General features: G+C 28.8%; 2 protein-coding genes across 2 annotated transcripts; one reads left to right on the top strand and one right to left on the bottom strand.

The window, feature by feature from the left end:
* The first annotated feature begins 929 nt into the window (after positions 1–929).
* On the top strand, positions 930–7,879 carry LOC113866643 (short-chain dehydrogenase TIC 32, chloroplastic-like). The gene is made up of 8 exons (XM_027501456.1): positions 930–1,035; positions 4,415–4,646; positions 4,817–4,896; positions 5,421–5,574; positions 6,505–6,583; positions 6,941–7,025; positions 7,507–7,577; positions 7,721–7,879. Exons 1-8 carry the CDS (start codon positions 930–932, stop codon positions 7,877–7,879), a joined length of 966 nt encoding a protein of 321 aa, XP_027357257.1.
* Positions 7,880–13,645: 5,766 nt separating this feature from the next.
* On the bottom strand, positions 13,646–21,588 carry LOC113867016 (mitogen-activated protein kinase kinase kinase YODA-like). The gene is made up of 12 exons (XM_027501926.1): positions 21,308–21,588; positions 19,521–20,278; positions 18,352–19,089; positions 18,145–18,232; positions 17,946–18,008; positions 17,541–17,701; positions 17,345–17,420; positions 16,911–16,970; positions 16,712–16,819; positions 16,337–16,576; positions 15,169–15,260; positions 13,646–15,027 (listed from the first exon to the last, which is right to left on the bottom strand). Exons 2-12 carry the CDS (start codon positions 20,072–20,074, stop codon positions 14,517–14,519), a joined length of 2,691 nt encoding a protein of 896 aa, XP_027357727.1. The 5' UTR covers positions 20,075–20,278; positions 21,308–21,588; the 3' UTR covers positions 13,646–14,516.
* Positions 21,589–25,066: the final 3,478 nt, after the last annotated feature.

Raw genomic sequence — 25,066 nt, 5'->3', positions numbered from 1 at the left:
AATAAAGTCAGGAAAAAATGAAGAGTAATAAAGTGAAGAATGCGTCAATTTTTCTTCCAAGAGCATGTCTAGTAACAATCACTCGATATTTGCTCTTAATCTGCATTAGGATTGTTATAAGGGTTCATAGAGGAAATTATTCCCAAAATTTTATTCCAAACATCTATTCATTCATTTATTTTACAGAGTAAATTAGTAAAGTACCAACTCATGCTTAGTTATCAATCATTTAATTCATGTTTTTAATCTCTAGTTCATGATGTATAAAGGGAAATTGTAAGAATGAAAAGAGGAGCCGCAAGAAAGAGAAGGGAAAGGGGGCTGTGAGGGTGGAGGGGGTCTACAAGAAAAGAGAGGAAAAGTTGCATAAAGGGAAAGGAAGGCTGGGAAAAAGAGGAAAGGAAGTTGTAAGAAGGGGAAATGGAGCTGCGAGAAAAAGAAGGAGAAATTGTAGGAAAAGAAAAGGGAGCTGCAAAAAAAGAAAATAGGAGGCTGTGAGAAAGGAGAGAGGAAGCTATAAAAAGGGTAAAAAGGAGTGTGGGAAAGGGAAAGAGAAGTTGCTAGAAGGGAAAGACAAGACTTGTGGATTAAAATACTTAAATTTAATTTTAAAAATTAAAATTATTAAAAAACCGTGTGGGGTTGTCATCTCAGTTTCCAATGGTAGGATCATGGGAACTTGAGCTCAACACCGAAAACTCGTGAATACCACGTACCGTTTCATATACGCAACAATTTTTTAATATATTTTTAAAACAGATTAAAATTTATAAAAATATCAAAAATATTAAATAATAATTAACAAAATATAATTCACATTATTTTTAATAAATTATAATGAATAATAAAAAATGTGGTATAATTTTTGTTTGCTATAAATGAGTTGAAATCCATTGAGAAAAGAAAAGAAGTGAATTGAATTTAGAAAAATGTGGCCATTCAGCAGTAACGGAGTTTCTGGATTCTCCTCTTCTTCCACTGCCGAAGAAGTCACTCATCAAATCGATGACACTCATCTCACTGCTATTGTCACAGGTCATTCTTGTCTTTTCATCCTTTTCCCTTTCCTTTTTTACTTAAAATTTCAATTGAATTATTCTTTTTTCTCTCTAACAAATTCATGTTTTATTTTCTCAACAATCATTCTTTTCTGCTCATGTTTTGAATGTACAGTAAATTAATATATCTTATTTTGTCGAAGCCTTCGTCTTTCTGGGTTGTATATTTAGAGCTTAGACATCATGTTTTATTTTCTCAACAATCATTCTTTTCTGCTCATGTCTTGAGTGTACAGTAAATTAATATTAAATATAGCTTATTTTGTCGAAGCCTTCGTCTTTCTGAGTTGTATATCTAGAGCTTAGACATCATAAAATTAGGATAAAAAGAATAATAGTTTAATTTTAAGAATGATTTTTATTTTTATATAATTATAAAAAATTTATTTTTAATTTATTATTTTTAAAAGTTTTATATAAGAAATCTTATATATAAAAACTTTTTTAGTTTCTTGTATAAAACTTTTAAAATAATAAAAAATTATTTTACGTGTATCATTGAACGAGATCTTAATCCTTTAAGTATATGTTAAAATTAATTAATTTTTTAATTAATATATTTTAATTATTGTTATTGTTAATATTTGAAATCAGATGAAATATATTTTATGGGTCTTGCAAAAAAAATAAAATTGGAGAATTATTTTTCTATAAAAAAAAACTTCATTTCATTATTATAAGTGCTCTTAATACTCTGTTTTCAATCAAAATTGACGTTATATTTTAAAATATGAAATATAAATATTTTAATAAAATAAAATTTTAATTTTAATTAATAAAAGAGCTGTGTTTTAAATGTAAGAGGGAGTCAAATTAGAATGGACCCATCAAAACAGAAAATAACTCTAAATTGAGAAGAACGAGAGGATAGTTAAACTTTTTTATTATTATTATTTAAATAAAAGACCTAGTAATAGTTTCAAATATTCTTTCAAGTTCATCTTTAATAAATAGTTTAAAATTATTAATAATTACATAAAACACATGAGTCTAAATGTTAATTAATAATTAGTAGTTAAAATAAATCTTTAATTTTAATTAATAAGAGAATTGTATTTTAAATGTAAGGAGACAAATTAAAACAGTGTGAACCCATCAAAACAGAAGTAACTATGAATTGAGAAGAACAAGGGGATGCTTACACTTTTTTTTATTTTATTATTTAACAAAAAGTTCTAGTAATAGTTTCTAATATTCTTTCTAGTTCATCTTTAATAAATAGTTTAAAATTATTAATAATTACATAGAACACATGAGTCTAAATTTTAATTAATAATTAGTAGTTAAAATAAATCTTTATTTTTAATTAATAAAAGAATTGTGTTTTAAATGTAAGGAGACAATTTAAAACAGTGTGAACCCATCAAAACAGAAAGTAACTCTGAGTTGAGAAGAACGAGGGGATAGTTACACTTTTTTATTATTATTATTTAAATAAAAGACTTAGTAACAGTTTCAAATATTCTTTCTAGTTCACCTTTAATAAATAGTTTAAATTATTAATAATTACATAAAACACATGAGTCTAAATGTTAATTAATAATTAGTAGTTAAAATAAATCTTTAATTTTAATTAATAAAAGAATTGTATTTTAAATGTAAGAAGACAAATTAAAACAGTGTGCACCCATCAAAATAGAAAGTAACTCTAAATTGAGAAGAACGAGGAGATGGTTACACTTTTTATTATTTTATTATTTAAATAAAAGACTCAGTAATAGTTTTGAATATTCTTTCTAGTTCACCTTTAATTAGTAGTTTAAAATTATTAATAATTACATAAAACACATGAGTCTGAATTTTAATTAATAAAAAAATTGTGTTTTAACTGTAAAGACACAAACTAAAACAGTGTGGACCCATCAAAATCAAAAGTAACTCTAAATTAAAAAAATCGAGGGGCAGGTCATGCTTTTTTATTTTGTTATTCTAATAAAAATTCTAATATTCTTTCTAATTCTCTTTTAATTAGTAGTTAAAATTTATTTAAAATCTCATAAAACACATGAGTCTTAATTTTAATTAATAATTAGTGATTAAAATAAACTTTAATTTTAATTAATAAGAGAGTTATGTTTTAAATGTAAGAGGGAGACAAACTAAAATAGTGTGGACCCATCAAAATAAAAAATAACTCCAAATTGACAAGATTTATGGAAAAGGGCAACACTTTTTTATTTTATTATTTTAATAAAAATTCTAATAACACAATTTCTAATATTCTTTTCGGTTCACTTTTAATTAATAGTTAAAAATGATTAAAAATCGCATAAAACATGTGAGACTCAACTTTAATAACTTAAGCAATTCTTTGTTCAGTTATAAGTTTGAAAATTTGATTTATCAATACAACGATATGAGATTTTCTTATGAAAAGATAATATAAATTTCTACTAAATTTAACTAGAGTTTAATTTAGTTCAAATTATATTAGTTTTAAAAAAAAATTTATTTAAAATAGCTAAAAAGTTTAAAAGAACTTAAATAAAGCTCCTAAAAGAACATATGTCCAAAACATCAATACACAACAAAGGAGTAGGGTGGTAGAAGCTACATCAAAACAAGGAGAATGTAGAGACTCTTTTAGGTCTAATTTGGCTAGACTATCAACACTACAGATATGCTTCATTCTAATGTACTTAATACCATTTAACAAGTCCCTGATACCTTTAATCACCTCATTCAAATGATGAGAATAAGTTGGACATTTAGTCCAAGAGCTTGTTTACAGTACTTTCGATCTAGACTAGCTGATAACCTTTCCTCAGAACCAACTAAACCTCAACATAAATACTCCACAACTCAATTTTTAAAGGGGAGCAGGGATTGATTTTCTTGCTAAGCCCACACAAGAACTTCTCTTTACTATCACGACTAAATCTCTATATGCTATCCGTCCATACGGTTTACACAGAGCTCTATCTTCGTTTAACTTATTTAAATTTTTTTTAACAATATGATATAACTCATCTCAATTAAATCTCTCAATTTAGATTTTATTTTATTTTACTGAATCCGATTGGATCTGTAATCATCCATAAGTTTATGTATACACACAAATTAACAAAAAAATACTTCTACACTTGCATACATTATATTTAAACAAATTAGGAACTTTGTGCATTTACCATTTATTCACATTAGAAATTGTATTAGTACATAAACTCGGTATGAAAGACTATACAACAAAAAGAGGGATAAAAGTATGAGATAAAATAGTTGATATAATTGAAAGAAATAAACGAAAAAGAAAATCATAAAATTTATTATGTAAATTTATTTTAGGAATATTGTAGCTCTTTTCACATGTATCATTAAAAGTGCATTTTGGTTGTTGTTGGAAAATCTAACAATAGGGGCATCGAGTGGTATTGGTGCTGAGACTGCGCGTGTTCTTGCTTTGCGTGGTGTCCATGTGATTATGGGAGTTATTGATTTAATTGGTGCAAGAAATGTGAAAGATGCAATCCTTAAAGAGATTCCCACAGCCAAAGTTGATATTATGGAGTTAGATCTTAGCTCAATGGCATCTGTTCGAGAATTTGCATCAAACTTCAATTCTACTGGTCTTCCATTGAACATTCTCATGTAAGAACAGCACATTCACGACATTGTCAAAATTTTCATGACTGTGTTTTCAACATAATTCTCCATTATCATCTCTCTCTTTATCTTTCTTTATACACACAATTCTTATCATTTATGGAAATAATGTAATAGTAATTTTTTGTGGTTTCTTTCTTGCTTGAAATTCTCAGAAACAATGCAGGAATTTTTGCAGCCCCTTTCTCATTGTCTAAGGACAACATTGAACTGCAATTTGCCATAAATTACTTAGGTACGGAACTTTCTAACTTCAAAGATATCACATTTTTATGAGCTTTTCGGTGTACCAGAAACGAAAAATATTATGACAAAATTTAAGTGCAGTATTGTAAGTGTTATAATCAAATTTAAAATTTCATCTTAATATTATGCCTAATAAAGTTTAGCACTGTAGGTTAGTACACTATCATTTATTATTCGTACACGTTAAGTGAAATTTTAACTTTTGATTAGGAAACAACAATAATATTTATAATATACCATCGTTTTCTGTGAGGAACAGTGTTAGTTATGTAATAGCATATATACGTGGAACCTCTCTTTCTCTCTGTGTTAACAAATTATAAACAATTGTTACATGAAATATATGTGAAGTCCTTCTACATTATTATATTTCTCAACTTATGTAATTGGGTGATGGCTTTACATGAAGTTATATGTGAAATAAACTTTTCTGCTGTTTTTGTCTAAAAGCATGGGCTAAGAAAATTTGAAAATGATCGTTATCCTTTTGTTTTAATTATCCCGATTTCACAGGTCATTTTCTCTTAACAAATCAGCTGTTGGATACTATGAAGAAAACAACAAGAGAAAGTAAGATTCAAGGAAGAATTGTTAATGTCGCCTCAACTGGTCATCAATTAACATATCGTGAAGGAATCCGTTTTGACAAAATTAATGATCAATCAAGGTAAGAAGTAATCTTAACACAATCTATATATGATAAGCTTTGATACTAGTTTCTATTTCATGAAAGAGAGATTTATCGAGAGATGGCAACAAACTGTATATATAGCCTTTTTAATTCTTTTTAAGTTTCATGAAACGGATTGTAGTTGATGATTGCATGTACCACACAATCAATGAGAGTATGCATGGTTTAATTTATTTTTATGAAAATAATTTTTTCTCAACTTCCTGAACTTCTTTTAAAATAATTGTTTGCCAATATTTGAGTTAAATCAAACACAGATTTAATACACTTTTCTAGTTTTATATGTTAATCATATAGGGTTATTGCATCAAAGCAAGATAATTTTATCAGAGAAATTTGAAATATAAAAATTTGGAAATACATTTTATAATAGATACATTTTGCCTATGCTTCAGTTATAGGGAATTAGATGTATGTTTAAGTATGTGCACATGTTGATATTGAGTACATCAATAGAATATATGGTAAATATTGTATTGTTGACGAATCATTTGTGTAGTTATTGATGGATCTAGTTATGATGCACATACCAAAAATCATTTTAATATATCTATTGACCAGATTATTAGAAACATTATTTGGTAAGATAATAATTTTGAATCTATACAATTATTTTACAATGCATTACTAAACAGTGACATTTTTGAAAGTGTGTGCATTTACAGCATTATGATATTCATGTTATATATATAATTTGTTCTTTAAGAACAATTATACGTGTAAAACTACAAACGCTAAAAACACACAAATTTCTAGAGCACATTATTTATAGATTCTAGTTTAGTTATCTTAAATGTCTATTTTATTTCTAGCATTTAGAGTTAAGCATAAAAACATGGGATTTTTATATAGTAATTTTGTGACAGGTAAGTGCTTTGTATAATTCATCTACTTTCTTGTATGTAGCTATAATAGTTTGCTTGCATATGGGCAATCAAAGCTGGCGAACATTTTACATGCTAATGAACTTGCAAGGCGTCTCAAGGTATTTTAATATTTATTATACAATAAACATGAGTAGGATTAAGCATATTTTTGGTCTTTATAAAATGAAAAAAAATAGTTTCTAATTAAATTTTATTCAACTTAGTCTCTAAAAATTTATAGAAGTCATGTAATTTTACGTGTGTTTAGGTACTCATATTAATTAAGCATTTATTTAATAAATTTTAATTTTATATGAAATATTATTATAAATTCAACCATTAAACTTATTAGTTAAGAATTTTTTTGAACAAAATTTAACGTTGTATAAGGTTATTGATAGTTTCTTTTAACGATATTAATAACTATTATATATTAATGTTATTATATTACTTGTTCATTCTTGCATGTTGATCAGGAAGAAGAGATAAATATTATTGCTAATTCTGTTCATCCGGGTGCTACTATGACCAATATTTACATTAATAACCGTTTGATTACAGGTAAATATCACATTTGTGTGCTTTACGATACTATACAGAGTATTTTACCTAATTCTTCATTATGTAAAAGATATTAGTTATTTATTTACTTTGAAATTTGTTTTTAAGAGTTAAGGGCATTTATATATAAGGCAACAAGGTTATTCTTCAATATATATGATTTTATTTTTGGTATTAAAATCCTATATTTTGTACATGAATATTGTTTACAAGAAAAACAATGTGATGTTGAATAGATTGGCTATTCTAAATGAAAAACTCAAACCTATTGAATAGTATTATTTTTTCAAGCATCCTTGCAAAATAATTTCACATTTCACCTAGATTGGTGTTCATAATTCATAGCACTTAATAATTTCAAGCATACAAAATAAATTACCCATTACAAATTCATAGGTAGTTTGGTATTCAAGTGTTATTTTCCATTCAGATAATGACAATAATAAAGTTTTAGGGGCATAACTTTATTTGATTTATGCAGTTATACATAATATGCTGGGGAGATATATAATTGACCTGGTAGGGAGATTTTTTATGAAGAGTGTGCATCAGGTAAGTTAAATAAACTATTTATAGATAAAAATGTAAAGGTGATTATTTTTATTAATTGTTCTAAAAAGATTATAAAAAAAATAAACTTATAATCATGTGATTCTTTTAATATATCACATTTTCCTTTTACAATTTAATCATAGGGAGCAGCGACAACATGTTATGTAGCTTTGCACCCACAGGTGAGTGGAATTAGTGGTGAGTATTTTGTGGATAGTAATATCGCCAAAGCATCCCCACCAGCAATAGACATGGATTTGGCCAAGAAACTTTGGGATTTCAGCATGAATTTGATTATGTAAAATATTCAAATAAGCCAACTTTCAAGGGAAGTGCAATGCTTAGAGAATTTTTAAAATGTCAATGACATAATGACTATTAGTATGTACTTCATTATGATTTTTAAAGATATTCTTGTCATTTTGAGTTGTTGGTATAAATGACTTCTCTACATTGTATGCTCTTTGTTGTTGCATCGGTAGATAGAGAGATATTGGTATTGAAATTGCATTAATAATGTGATGTCTATGACATCACGTAATCGCAGGACAAAGAATATGGCAGCTGGTAGGGAGATCAAAGAAACAATTTTAAGAGAAAACTCAACCATAAAAATTACCACCATGCGTTAGAGCTAGCTAGACTTAAGTAGAATGAAACCAGCAAAAAAATTTGCATCAAAATTCAATTCTTATGATCTTCTTTGGAATACTATAGATACGTTTCTTCATGCTCATGCATTTTATGAATGAAGCTTCGATTTTCCCTTTGATTTTACTGAGTCACAAAAATGTTATTCTATTAAAAGAATGCTAGATGGTTAGATTTTAACATATGCTTGTATGTGCTAAAAATTATTTATATCTTTCGCTCTGCTTAGTAATATTTTGAAAATCTTGGCAATTCCATTAAGGCTTTCCTAATATTATAAAATTACAAGTTGCAAAAAATAACATCGGCGAGATTTTGCATCCTAATTTTTTCCAAAGACAATATAAAATCATGCACATTTTTAGGCTTAAAATAATAACTGTTTCAATTGTTATGAAAATACTAAAAATTTATGAATTTATGTATCTACCAATTTCAATTTCTTTCCATTTTTTTTCGTTAAATCACTATAATAATTTTTTAATAATATTTGAGTTAGCAGAAACATCGTATCTTATTGCTTTTATAAGGGATTTTGTGGTATAAAGATCTCTCCATTCATGACATTTCCTTCTAATAAACTTATTCTTGGAAGCAATGAAACGAACTGCAATTCAACATAGGCAGAAAGGTAAGGGATTAAATCTTAAAAGTAAAAAATTTGATTATGTCAATGATTAATTGGGGTAACAACATGCTTGATGTCTAAAATTTAGTATAGTTTATTATATTTGTATTTAATGTTAACAATTTTTAGCTTTATAAGATTCATTATTGACAACCCTTTCTTGGTAGTTGTATTTAAAGCTAGTGATAGATATTGTCAATTTTCATTATATCATAGAGGTATAGAAGTTGGTATGTATACAGAGAATTAAAGCTTGCTAACGTTTTCAATCTTGAAGGTTCGATTCTTTGATGAAGGAGCCTTCAAGATCAGTTTTCCTCTTGAGTCGAACACTCTTAATTGGTTGTGCTCCAAATTCATTGAATAATCTTTTTCAGGGAATTGTCTCATACTAAGCAAGTTACTTTTCATGTTAGGAACAAAAAGAACATCTGAGATGACTGTGGATCTGCCATTTTTCCTTTGAACAATTACCTTCCCAACTCCCTCAGCTGCAACGGTACTGTTATCAACAACCTTAATCTTGCTCTTCACATTCTCATTCAGACCAGCAAACCAATCTCTGACAGGTCATATGATTGGAGCATGCTGTGCCCAGATACCAATGATCACTTGTATCATTATTTGCCTTCGTAGTTGCCATCATATGTGTGCCAATTGTACCTCATCATCCTTTTCATTTGCCTTAGATCTGCACACGCTTGCAGTATGTCTGAATTTGTCTCATGCAAAAAATTGAATCTGTTTTTTGTCATACCATTTCCTCCAATTCCTTTTATGAACACCACCCTTCCATTGGTTCTTCTCACTAAATTCTTGATCATTGTGCTTAAGAACAGACGCTCGGTCTCCTTTTTGTTTGTCACCATTTTTCTTCCATTTCTTTGTAGTGTTCCTACTGGTTTGAGCTTCCAGAACCTGCATTATTCCCTTATCAGAATTCCCTTTATTAAGATGTAATGCATGCACCTCAAGCGAACCTTGCAGTTCTTCCAATTTTAAAGTTTCAAGGTCCTTGGATTCTTCTATGGCCACCACTATGAGGTCAAATCTTGACATCAATGTTCTGAAAACTTTCTCCACGAACATTTCATCTGTAAATTTCTCACCGCAAGATTTCAACGGATTGGTTAGAACTCATTGTCTGCGCAGGCTCTGCAATTTCACCTTCTTTAGCTTGTCCGCACCAGAATAGGACTTGTTGAGAATGTCCTATGCCTCCTTTGTCATTGAAGCAAAGACAACCTTCTCAAAGTTTGCAGCATGCACGCACTGATGGATGATGAACATCTCCTTGCCGTCCTTCTTCTTTGCTTCATGAAATGCAGTCTAGCAGAACTTTCTTCCACTTCTTGCACTCCATTCTCCACCACTTCCATCACATCTTGGAAGCCAAAGATCAATTTCACCGTGGATGCACCATTTTTCCCATTAAAGAAAGTAGGAAAGTTTTCATTTGATGTTGCCATAATAACAGTATAAGTTGTTTAAAAGGTTCAGATTAGACACAGAAGAGAGAAAAATGAAATTATGTATATTCGGTACTTTGTTATTGATCATGAGAGGTATATTTATAACTAACAAAACAATTTGTGAATCACTAACAATTCTCACTAGATACATACTCTATGATTTTGTTATGTTATTCATGGATTAGTAATGCATGAACAATTACTACAACTACAAGAATACATCTCTTTTGGGTTCTCAATTCTTAAATGCATTATTTTAAAGCAATAAGAATTTGGACAATATCAAAACGTGTAAGTAGAATGCCCATCAATTAAAAAGGAGGTTGATTAAAACGGTGACTATGTATTGTGAAGAGTGAAAATCCTTCTTCTTTTAGTGTATGAGTGAAAGTGATCAGAAAATGAAAAAGAATTGGTCTATTATTCAGACCTCCTACGCCGTGGAAAAAAAAAACGGTATACGAGTTAGAGTCATTTATTTAGGGAGCGTGTGAGGGGGCAGGAAATGTGAGCCCAAGCCCAAAGGGTGAAAATTTGTTTATCTTTACTTAATTTTAGATTATAAAATTAGTTTTTAAAATTTTATTTTAGTTATTACTTTTATTAAAAGGGAATTACATATCTAAATATTTCTTAAAATCCTTACATTTTATTTTATTCTTTATAAAAATACTACTTATTATTATTTTTTAAGCTTCTCTTTCTACACTTTTTATGGCTATTTGGTCCTAACTTTTAAACTTTTCAAGTTCAATAGTTATTTTATTTATTTTGCATTTACCCCTTTTTATTTATGTATTTATTAGATTGCCCTTTAGAGTCGGGCACTATTTTTCTCATTTGATGATTGGACTTCATTTTATTCTTGTGTAATTAATTGGGTTTAACTGAATTAAATTTTTGCATTATATTTTAATTTATTAAATTTAATTAAATGATAATTAGGCTAATAAATAAAGTAAGTTGGATAAAATTGAGTGTTTACGGGACTTGTTGGTTTAAGCTTTTAAAAATGATTCTTATAATATATAAAAATAATAATAGCTATTTTTTAAAATTTTATGAAAGTATTATTTTTTGTTTGATTACAATTATAAAATTAAATCTTTTAAAAAACAATTTGTTGTATTGTTCCCTTTTTTTTCATATCATTTTTAAGGTGAAATATTATTTTTTATTAAAATATTGAAAATAAAACAATGTAAGGCCTTATTTGGTTCGTTCATTTTTTGTTTTTAACAAATATAGAAAATAGAAGAAAAACTATGTTTGGTTGAGTTTTAAAAATTATTTTTTTTAAAAACATTTTCAAAATCTAACCCAAATTTAAAAATGAAAAAAATTTCTTTTCAACATTTTTATTTGAAATAGAAATACTTAATAATAAAACGAATTAAAACGTGGTGATATATAAATATCATCCAATTTTAATTAGATTACGTTGTGTTTATCAACTTATGTTTCATCTTTCTCATTTAACAACGCGTCTCTCTTCGTCTTTTGTAATAGTTTTTTAGATAATTCTTTTCTTTTTTCTCCTATTTCTTCTTCATATTTATTCCTCATCATCTTTCTTCTTTTTTTTCTTTCATGATTTTTGTCATTTTTTTATTGAAATACAATAACAAAATTTCTTTTTTTTATCATTCTTACAAGGTTGAATATGTGTTTTTTTTTTCTATTTTTTATTTTTTCTTAATCTCATATTATTTCTGTTATTAAAATTTTGATGGACATTATTATTTTTTATATCTTTACATGTGAATTTTTCAATTTTTATATAATTTTAATGTCATCATTTTAATAATTATTTAAGACTAAATAATTCTAATATATATTATACATTATAATCGAAGTATATAAACAATATCTTTTATTATTTTTTTAATCTTTCATTTTGTTGCTTGTAATGTTACATGTATTGCTATTTTTTTAATCTTTTAGTTTGTTGTGTTACAATGATATGTATAGAATTTAAAATGTTATGTACTATATCATTTATTTGATACTTTTTATATGTTAATTACTTCTTATACTATATATGCTATTTTTTATTTTTAAAATATTAAGACATATTTATCTATATATTATATTATTTTTATTTATATATATAAATTAATAAATAAATTTAAAATATATATTTATATTTAAATAATAATTTTTAAAATACACGTGCATTATTAAAATACTCATGATTAAATAAGATAAAATTGAAAAGAGTATATACTTTTTAATTTCTCTTAAACAATTTTTTATTAAAATTAATGAATATTTATAAGATTAATAAATTTATGTTAAAAAGAATTTATGCATCACACAATGTCTAAATTATAATTATATTTATATAATATTTTCATTATTTTAGTCTAAAGACACAATAGTGATAGTATTTAAACTTATTAAATAAATCGTGCAACAAAATTTACATTAATAAGGATATATATTATAAAATTTTTATTATAAAATTGTTTATTAATAAAATATTAATGATTAATTTTAAACTTTATAAAAAAATAAATCTATTATAAAAAATAGTTAGTTAAACAAACGGATTTTCAATGTTTTTGGTTTTTGAAAACCAAAAAAAAAAGTTAAACTAAACACACCAAAAAGATAAACTAACCTCAACCTTACCAGTGTTTGTTTTAATCCCTCTTGCTCCATTTGTTGTCCAAACCGAAACAAACAACACTACAAAGTTTTTCTCCCCTTGGCCTGATATGTTGGAGATGGTAGTACAAATAGGGTACGATTAAGAGAAGAACAATGGGTGAGTTCTAAGAAAAAAAATGACAGTAAAATATCATTTATAATTTTTTTATTACTTAATAAAATAACCTTATAGAAGGTTACGTCAAAATAAATTTTTAACATTAAGCTTAAATTATAAATTCAAAATAACTACTTAATAATTAATTATATAAATTCCGTCACATGCCAAATTATAATAAAGCCATATAAAAATAGATACCTATACCCGCTTTAACTCAAGTACCGGAGTACTCACCTTTTAAAAATTACTTAAAACATGTCAAATTAATTAGAATTGTGATTTTTTTTCAAATTCTGATTTTAAAGACTTTAAACACACTTAACTTTTACAAGTGACTTTTTGCAAAATTAAATTATTTTTTCATGAACAAAAGCTGGGACATGCAGACTCATGCAATGGAGAAATTCTAGAGATCAGCTTGCAACAGCAAAGCCTCAAATCATCTACGTGGGAAGTCAACAACCTTAAATTTGTTTTGAAGGAACATTTATTGTGCTAGTATAGTATCTATAGATAATCAATCAAAATTTGAAGATAATAATAGAATAACCTCAACATGGACTTTAATTTTAATACATCGTGTTTCTAATTGGTAGTGCCTATATAACATAATGCTCATGCAAGATAACAACCACAGTATAAACCAGATGAGAGGATCACAAATCATATATCTTGGATTTTTACTTCAAATAATAATTTACAAAATATCCAGTTGAAGAGTGTATCATGACACGGTAATACATCTGAGCATGCAATTAAGCAAGAGATGCATGAGTTCCACAAATCCTTGGCTTCCCATCAATAAATTCAGAATCACAATACAGTCTCCCATCTTCTGTACACCAATATCACCTCTCAAAAAATAGTCTAGAAGCTAAATTTTGTACCAATTTCGCTTTTTTGGCATCTATATGATGTTTTAAAAGATACATTTGTCATTGCATGGATTCTTTAACCGAAGGAACTGCATACATATGATTAGAAAAACTCATTTCTTGAGCTAATATTAACATTAAACCTTCCTCATATATTAGGCACGGAGAGAAACTCAAGCTCTCTAATTATCATCATTGCATTGATGCTGTTCTTTGCCAATGAGTGAGCATTTGTTTCAATTGATATAAACAAATCAAATGTCAGCAAGTTTCATCCTATAGCTTAGTTTGGCACTTCACCTGAAAGGACCTGAACTCCAAAAGCCTTGAGCCTGAAGCCATGCAAAATGGAATTATGTGTGCCCCAGCTCACCTATTCTCAGATCCAAATTTATTACACTGATACTCTTATGCTTTGGCTCCTTATTTTACAATTACCTCCTCAGCAAACAGAACAATGAATAGTTCGTCGTAACCAAAAGGTAGTCTGACAACCTTCAAAGACATCCTTATGGAAGTGGGCCCATGAAAATTTCAGTGTCATAAACCATTTGCTCGGCTGAGTAAAGACGAGTTGGGACTCAGATCAAGGGATGGGTTAATCTTTACATGTTCCCCCAGCAGCTGCCGGCAGACGCGATCAGCCAAGATTGATTGAACATCGTATGGCTCATTATGAGGAGGCCTTGCAAAATGCTTCCCAAGAACATCATTTTCACTTGGAACCAGTTCTGATGTAATGTGAGAGGTCTTTTGCATTCCTCGAAAAATGTCAACATTTGAGTCATGATGAGCAGAGCCACTAGCGTAGCCACTGTTTAAGGACTTTGGCAGGTTCCCAAGACCCTCCTGAATGTAAACTAAGTGATTGCTAAATGGAATAGCACCACTACCACCATTTAGAGGTGTGGAGGCACCAGAAGCAGTCCGAGGGCTAGATATAGGAGAGGGAGACATTCTCCCACTCATATGCTGTGGTGATCTTGACCTCAACAGTGGGCTTCCAATGGGAGAGACCGGGCAAGATATATTCCTTGGAATATGGATTTCACTGGAGATTCATGAAATAATTCAAAACACCATTTGTAGTGTCAATAACCTTGTGAGTGTAGGGTGTGTGTGTGTGTGTCATGTGCGCATGTGTATGAGAGAGAAAGAGAGAGGAGGGGGAGCAAGAGAGTGAGAGGAGAACCTCGCATGATGATTAGTTTTCAAAACCCTAGAGGAATGAAGAGCCAATCTATCCGAATCCAATGCAGAAAGATTCCTTCCTTGTCCAATGCCCTGAAAATTTATCAAAGATGTATGCAATTACCAAAATAATAACAACAGGAAACATGATAAACCACAAAGGATAAACAACTTCAAAGGTCATCCCATTGTTACAGGCAAATGTTCCAGAATTTTACATTTGGAAGATAATTCATGTGAACACCTAATCCAGAGCCTCCAAATGCAGAGGTACAAACTAAAACAGCCTGTTTTGCTGATGAAAATAACCAACCCCAAAATTAATTTGATGACAACCCCCCCCCCTTTTCTTTATTTTGTTTTCCCCCCTCCAAACTCCATGTGTATACTTTACTCCAAGGTAATGGAAAATTATAACTTATAGTTTGTAGTAACTAGTAAGTAATTGCTTTCATACAGCTTCTCTAGCTGTATCTGTGTCTGGTTCTGTCTTTATCTTCTAATTCCAAGGGAATAAAAGTCATGATGAACCATTAATTAAAATAAAAATCTAATGCATTTCAACAAAAAATATTAGAAATGGACTAAGCCAACTCAACTTCAAAGGCTAGCTCAAGAGGGGAGGATTGCCCAAGAAGAATAAGGAATACTCTAGCCTTATTCCTAATCAATGTAAGACAACTTAATACTCCCTCTCACACTCAAGACTGAATATTAGACTGGATATCTGCCTAACATAGAGACTAAATAGGCTTTGATGCTATATATTAAAAATGGACTTCACCTAATTTACCCTCAAAAGCTAACTCAAGAAGGGAGGATTATCCAAACCTTATGAGTATTCTAATCATATTACTAAAGAATGAAAGACGACTTAACAAAGAAAAACCCTTTTATTCAAATATGCACACAGTATATACTGGTCTCTGATAAATGCAAACAGTAATTCACAAAGCCATTTTCTATGGAAATATTGACGAAGAGTGAAAATAAAGTTCATGCATTTGCCCAAATATTCTGTTCTCTGATAGAATCAAATTATTAATGTATGTATTTCCAAGAGCATAACATGCAATGCACCAGAAACATGCTATTCGTACTTCAAAATGTAATATGGAAATAGAACACAACCAAAATTTTATGATTTATGATAGAAATAGCTTCTGTACCAGAGCCTTTGCCCCTTGTGTGACCCCAGATGACTGATCTGAAGCTTCAGGACCCAGGATAGGTCTTTCTAAAGGAGCAGCACATTTTACAAAAGGGTGGTCCAATAATTCACTGGCTGGAGGGCGATTTTGTGGATTTCGTTGCAGACATTTCCTAACAAAATCCTTTCCTTCACTAGAGAGATGATCTGGAATTGTTGGGAGTTCCTTGCTATTACCAATCTTGAACATAGCAGCAACCTATTATTTTGACATACAAAGACAATAATACATTAAGTGAAGTAAAAAATTAACACAAGAATATCATCAGTGTTTTATAAATGAAAAAGACAAAATAACTGCTTGTGAGTGATCATGGTTTATTTTTTTGCTAACCCCTTCATATTGACTCCAAGGAGGTTTAGTTGTAGCCATTTCCAAAACTGTACATCCAAGACTCCATATATCAACAGCAAGGTTGCAACCATTAGAGTTCTTTATAACCTGAATAGTCAGAAAGCAATATATCAAGCCACAAAATCAAGATGAAATTGAATCCATAAAGAACTGAAGCTAATAGAGAAAACATTACAACCTCAGGAGCCATCCAATAAGGGCTTCCCTTGAATGATAATGGACATGATTGCCCCGTTATCTGCAAAAATATATAAGTTAGGGGAACAGGATAAATCATGCAATTTTCTGAGTATGACAATCTCAAATGGCAATTATGCAGGAAAACAATATCTTATGAACTTGATAAAATCAAAAGAACCTAATGTCCTCATTAGTCATTTTTGGATTATGACACATTTTTTGGAGTTGGAGCCATACATGATAAATTGATAATGTTGGAGCAGGAACAGAAATCTCTAGAAACAAACCCCCCGCAAATTGAAAATAGCGACTTCTTTGAATTAGTGTTTTTTAACTTGTATTCATAATTTTGCTGAGCATCAAAACCAATTTTATATCTTACTCTATCAGCTTAAATGCAAGAAAAAGAGGATGTTTTATCTCCAAGCTTACATGCTTTGCCATGCCAAAGTCTGCCAACTTGACCCGGCCATTGGTATCTACCAGTATATTTGCTCCTTTGATGTCCCTTTACAAAAAAATGCAATATAAACAATAGATACATCAAAACTCAGAAGAATAGAGAAAATAATCACTATCTGGCAGCAGAAAAAATTAGACAATTAAAAAGATATATGACTAAGTTCACCTATGGACAGTATTTTTAGCATGTAAATACGCAAGTCCAGACAAAATTTGTTGAGTAAAACTACGAATAGCTAGTTCACCAAACTGTCCATATTCTTGAAGCAGTTTATATATGGAGCCTCCTGCTACATATTCCAGGTATATGTAAAGCTTGTCGTCTACCTGTTTAAGGGATGATTCAGAAGCTTCTATAAGTAGACAATAAAAACAAATACTGCAAACAAGCTTAGAACATTATGGTGTTAGGTAAATATGTAAACCACCAGCAACTAATAATCTTGTAACTAGATCATGCATACATTAGAAATTGGCAGTCTGCAGACAAATCCCAAAATAAACCATGATCACTCACAAGCAGTTAGCAAAAAAATCAGAATATGAATGAAACAGGAAATGGAAAACTTACTGTTTCAGAACCATAATACTGCACAATATTTGGGTGTCGTAATCGGCTTAACAAGGTAATTTCCTGCCAGAAATGGGGAGTTAGCTTTTCAAAGCTACATTAAATTTGAAATAGAGCTAGATACTAATGCTTTGCATAAAGTGAAAAGGACTATTCATTCCCACAAAAATTTCCTAGGCCTAAAAGGAAAATATTTTACCTGCATTAATTGCTTAGCACTTTCTTTAGATTTGGCATCATCTGAAAACAGAGTTACCTCCTTCATTGCACACATTTCACCACTTTCCCTGAAGTGACAAAACATTTTAATCAAACAATTTTAAAAGATGCATACATCAATGAATTTTCAATAAAAAACAGGATTTCCTCATAATAAACGTAAGAACTTTCAGTCTAAAGTACATACTTATTAAAACCAACATAGACATGTCCAAATGTGCCTCTGCCAAGCAGCTTTCCTTTTTTCCAGCGTGATCCAGGGCTTATTGGATTATCTGCTCTTCCTGGACTTCTTGGCATAGATGGAGATGTTGCTGCAGAATTTGAATGAGAGAAAGGCAAAGAATTGGTAACTGCTAAGGGAGGAAGGGGCAATCGATGACTCTGTTGTTTTCCGTCATCAACCCATCCTGTCTGTGATTCAGTGGGTGTTCCCCCAGCTCTGGGATGAATAGGTGTAACAGCTCCACTCTGAATTCTAGAGCTTGGACCAGGGCTAGTCATTCTAGGGCTAGGTATAGGTGAATATTCAGGGCTACCCCTGCTTGGTTGCCAAAATAACTGTCCAGACATGTCCCCTCCCATTGAATTATGCCCAGAATTGTGTCCAGAACCTGGACTTGAGCAGTGTCCAGATCCACCTAAATTGACCTCTGAATATGGCTTTCCAGCCCAAAAAGCAGAGTTCAACACCTGTTCTGTGCCAAATGCTCTCAATGGACTTCTTGACGGACTTGACCTGGAACTGTCAGGAGCACTACAGAAAGCACCATGGGGAGGAATCTGCAGATTTGGAACATGGTTGCTTAGAGGCCTCCGTTTTGGTGAAGTAGAAGACATATGATTACCCAGAATGTTTGCTGGCTTTTTGGCTTCTCTTGAATTTACTTGGGAAATAGTACTTGATTGATCCTTAGGCATCAAGCTTCATAAAAAGGCCAACATCCAGAATGAGTAAAACAATTATTAGCAAAATAATTAAAAATGTCTTGAACCAACTACAACAAAAGTTCAAACTTTTAGGTGAAAACACGCGAATGATTTTAAATTACATCTCCAACATGCATCCTCATATAAGAGACTATTGAACTTTGAAGAGTGGATAATACACTGGTCCACAGACCTTGTACTGAAATTCAAGTTATAATCAGAAGAATAGGGACAACAGGGATTGAACTCTAGAGAGGCATTGATAACAATTTGAACCAAGTAAATATCCTAAAAACTTAAGCTTCTAGGGGAAGACACAGTGGTTTTATATGACATGACATCTCTAACAATAAATACCCTAGGCATGCATATGTAACATATTATGCAATCTTCAAGAACATTATCATGAATGCTTGTAGTGTATACCTGGAAGGACTGCCTGCAGCAGTTCTAGTCCCAGTCTCAGAGTCAGTTGCCAGGGGACTACGATTGCGAGAGTCCACTGGTTCATCACTATCAGCAGAGCTCTCACTAGAGACTGAAGCGGTGACCAGATCTCCATCCAAATCTGCAGGGTTCAGTCTGCCACGCATGCATGCAGGTTTTGGTAGTGGAAGAAATAACGATGGTTTGGAGACCTTTTCAAGTCTTGCTTTGGAAGATATGCTAATTTCAGAATCTGCTCGGCTTAAACTTGATGGGTGCAGGCAAGGAAGGGGTAGTGGCTGAGCATGAGGCCTTTCAGCAAAACTTTGACACCTTGCCACTTTGGAAGGTGACGGAGATCTTGACTCAGAAGGAGACTGAGCCCCTTTCTCTGAAATTGAGTCATTGCAATGTCTCCGTGATCCTCCAGATCTACTGCTTGGTTTACCTTCAGATGGGATTTTAAATTTCCGGTGAAATGCATCAATAAAACTTTCCTTAGTTGCTTTCTTCTTGGTTTCTTTCGATGACGATTTCCCCCACCATGAAGGCATATTTGTATTTTATAGATTGAAATGTGGGAACCAAGTTTCTTAAAAGAATCCCATTACTAGTTTGAAATAGTTATCATTTCAAATTAGTAAATGGGGTCATAAGCATTATGATGCTGCCAAAACCCTCACCAATGCAGAATTCAATAATTCCAAGAGCAGTTGGAGTCAGACAGAATTTGGTGATGGAAATGGTTGCTAAAAAACCTGCAACCGAGAACAACACGTATATTAAATCTCTAAAAAACACAAATTTTCCGTAAGCATATATATTGTATGCATATACTTCTATATGTGCACATCCGTTTTTAATCAGTAAGCCTATTAAAAGACTGTCCTAACTCCTAAATGATATATTGCACAAAATTGTGATGACAGAAGAAGCTATCAATTCAACGATTCAACAGTTTATGATACTACTAGTTATCCACTTTTTTCAATTAGTTGGTCAAACAGTGCATGGTAAGAGAAATATCATACACACGATCCAACACAACAATGGATTTAACTAAGCATAATAAATATCAACAATTCCATCAGTTAATCTTTGGGCCGCAGATTCTCAAGCCCAAAACCTAGTACAGTATCTATGTAACATAGTATAGCGTAAGCATCTCTAACCTTCAAAATCCTAATCGATATATATTAATGCAGCATCACATCATTTACAGCACAACAGTTTTATGTAGATTCTAAAACTCCCTTAAACTTGGATGATTAAGACAATGGCATCCACCACTTTGCATCAGCTCAAATTCCCTAGTTTGCAGCTTAAGAAAGCAAAGTCTAATGGTTTAACATCCTAACTGCAAAGCCATAATCTGAAAATTGAAAAATACATATATAAAAATGAAAATGCTAAAGACCATAACAATTTGTACACAGATCGTCAAAACAAAAGAAACCCATGTCCCAATTAAACTAATCTTCACAAATAGATTACTTTTTACGTGTGTTCCAATACCCAGATTCCAAAACCCCTCACTTAGAGAAAAAAAAGTAAAAAATAAAACACAAACTGTGAACTCTACTCCCTTTAACTACACCAAAATTTCTGATAACCACAAGTGAACCCACAACCCCATTGTCAAAAACAATCACTTCAAAACACAGATCCACTCATCCACTGACACATAACACTGAACACACAAAAACAGCGAAATCAACCAACTCGATCATCATTCGCTGAAATTAGAACAAACTCAAACCCAGAATGCAGTAAAGGTAGAAACTTACTTCGAATTTCTCAACGCGTGAATCTGAACTCAACACCACAGTGTCATATTCAGCTCAAATCTAAGTATGAAAAAAACAACAACTCAAACTCTTCCAAAGAGAGAAAGACCGGAAAATCGAAAATGCAAGAGAACGAAGAGAGATTTGCAGCGATGGGTGATAAAAAAATTAGGAATTGAAAGACAGTGTAAGAGATCGCGTACGGAAGAAGAAGAGAGAGAAGGTGTGAAAGAGAGTAGTGTATATTCTTCTGCTCGACATCGAAGAAGAGGGTCTCTCTTCGTTGATTCTTAATAGTTAATAATTATTTAATTAACAATTTGTGCATATAATAATTATAAATTATACAACCTAATAATTACATCGTTTTTATTACAATTTTTTTGCCGATTGAAATTATTACAAGCAACAACTAAATATTTTATAATCTATTGAAGTTATTTCGGAAGATATTCTTAGAATACACTTATTATTAATAGTTTGTAGTTTAATTTTTGTAATTTACTTGAATTTGTAAATTAATAATTACGTGTACAAAAGTTGTAAATCAATTTATATATATATATATATATATTATCAATTTCATTCCTATAATCAAATTTAAAGTAAATGACTTTAAATAAAATAAATAAAAATTAAATTAAAAAAATAATTATAAAGACTGATTTATAAATTTTACATAGAAACTAACTTACAAATCTAAATATATTTTTATAAATTTGAGAGACACTTTGGTTTGCATGTTGATTTGGTAGATTTTGATGTTAGCAATGTCAATGAGTGCATAATTAAAGACAAGCAAAAGATTTTGTCAATGGATTAAAGTTTGGAGTATGTGTTGTGTAGGTGAAAGTAAAAGTGAAGATGGTGAAAGTGATTGAGAAGAGAAGTGAATTTAATAAAAATGTTAATAATAGATTAAGTTTTGAGGATGTGAAGCTAAAAAAAAAAAATACTTTAACTTTAGTTGAAGTTTAAGGTGTAAAAGAAAAATAGAATAAAGAAAATAAAATTAGAAGTCAAGGGGAAGAAGAGGGTACGAGGGAGAGTAGTGAAGTGGTTGGAAGAAAAAAAGATTTAATAAGGATTATTAACCATTGCTTAGGTTTTAGGAATGAAAAATTAAGAAAAGCAAAAATTTTAGCCTCCATTAAAAACAGAGTGAAATTGAGAGGTGAAGAAAAATAACACTTAAAAAAAATGACAATATCACCGTTTTGTTTATTCATCCTTTATTTAACTTAAATTTATAAATTAATCTTTATATATAAAAAATTTATAAATTAATCATAATATTTACATTTATTTTAATTTAATTTATCACTTATTTAACATTATTTACTTTAATAATGTTTATTTATCCTTTAAAGAATTTTATATGTTATATTTATTTATGAGTTAATATTTAATTTTATAATTTTTATTTTATTTTAATTATTAAAAGTACTGAATAGTATATGATTGGAAGAAAATAAAAGAAAAAAATTATTTAGTTCAAAATTTTATAAAAGAAAAATGAAAGAGATTAAGAATTTGTTTATTTCACTTTTAGTTTGTAATTTTAAAAATTATATCTTAAAATTATTTTAAAAATTATTTTTAAAAAATGAAAATAAAATTTTTATTAACAAATAAATTTTATTTTATTTCTTAAAAAACTGTTTTTTGAAAATAGAAAACAAATTTGTTCAAATTTTTTATTTTATTTTAATTCATTTTTAAATTTGAAAAATTAAAAAATGTTATGCTAATTAAATTAAAATACTTTTAATTAATAAATTCATTTAATTCTTTTAAGTGTATATATTAAATTTGTTTGTTTGGTTTCTCTTCCTATTAGATCATAAATTCGTGTCTCTCTTTTACTTACTGAATTATTAGTTATTCTCTTACTTTTTTTATTTAAAATATTGTCTCTTATTTTTTAACAGATGAATTTGAATTTCTTGATTCAAAAAATATTTGTCTCATTTCATATCCCAAGAAAATTTTAGGCACCATATAAAATATACTTTAATTTATTAGAATTGTTTAAAAATGATATAAAAAGCATTATCTCTCTCATTATACTAATTTAATTTTTTTTATTAATTTTATTATAATTTTAAATTAAAATTTATTAATATTTTTTTATTAAGTTATATAAATTTTGAAATTTTTTGTAATTATCGTTTACATGTGTAAAATTTATGTTATTACGTCTTAGAAACTTTCAAATTTTCTACAAATATCTTTCCTCATATAAAATTTATAATACTTGCTATATTATTTTATCATTTAAAATTTATTTGTAATTTTTAAATATTTATCATTTTAATATATATTATTTACAGTTATAAAGTTAAATTAAAATAATCTTTAAAAAAGATTTCTCAAATTATATTATATTATATTATATTATATTATATATATATATATATATATATATTAAAATATAATATTTCTATATTACGCAGTCTACTAACTAGTTAATCTAATTATTGAATTATAAATATATATCATTAAAATTATTTAGGTCAAATTTTATAAAGTTAAATAAAATTAAATATAGTTAAATAGTTGTTATTATTATTATATATATATATATATATATATACATATTCTTTTAATTTTAATGTGTATAAATGTAGTTATAAATGTTTTTAGATTAATTTAGAATTTATAGATATAATTTATATTAAGAAATTCAATTTAATAATTAATTTTGAGATAAAAATATTTAAATAAAAATGCTGAGCGGTATAAAAATAAGTGTAGTACAATTTATTTCTTGTTAAAAAATTTTAAAAATGTATTAAAAAATATTATAATGAATAATTTTGATATATAAGATATTAATGATGATATAGATTATAAATAATAACATATATTAACTTTTAAAATAACTTCTCGTGATTGCTAAGTAGTAAATAAAAATTTATGATATAATACCGTCACTCCAGAATGAAAGGAGTGATCTCGTAATTCTTAATATGTGAAAGTACGTTATTAAATGCTTTGTTTTTCTTTTTTTATTGAGGTTGAATCTAAACTTGTGTTCAGAGATAGCTGTTGTACTGTTAAAGGATATATGACACATGTTAGTATACATACATTAGAAATTTACAAATTTAATAAGATAATTAGTGTTTATATTAGTGTGAAAGATTGAAAAATAATATAAATTATAAATAATTCATTAAAAATTAATGTGCCATTATTTGTTATTAAAAAAGTAGCACAAACAATTACACAAAAAATTTATATATAATTTAAAAGATAAAAACATATAAAGTTAAGAAATAAATACATAAAAATATAATTTTTATGAACATGAAGTAATTAAATCAAATAAATTTTAATTTTTTAGAAAATACCATGCGAATGTCTACCAAAAATATTTTTAGAATAATAACATCGATATCAATTGGCTGTTTTTATTGTCTTTTTATTTTTTTCAAATATCTTAAATTAAATATTTGATAACTGTTTTTTAAAAATTAAATATTAACTTAATTTATGGAAATTGGTTTATTTAGTAAATTTTTATTCACTTATGTTAGGAACTTAGGATGGGTGATTTATTATCTGATTAAACTAGAAACAAACTCTTTTCTATTAGTATAATATTTTTAAAAAACAATTAATAATTAAGATGAGTAAATGGAAATTTGTTGCCGATGAGAGAAAAAAATTCTTTACTTTTTTCGCATTTAACACGTTAAAAAAGAAAATCTAATTACAAGAAAGATATTAGATTTAATTTTATACCGAATTTAC

The sequence above is a fragment of the Abrus precatorius genome, unplaced genomic scaffold (assembly GCF_003935025.1).
Source record: "Abrus precatorius isolate BTA unplaced genomic scaffold, Abrus_2018 Scaffold5, whole genome shotgun sequence".
NCBI classification, from domain to species: domain Eukaryota; kingdom Viridiplantae; phylum Streptophyta; class Magnoliopsida; order Fabales; family Fabaceae; genus Abrus; species Abrus precatorius.
This window is presented reverse-complemented; position numbering and strand designations above follow the sequence as displayed.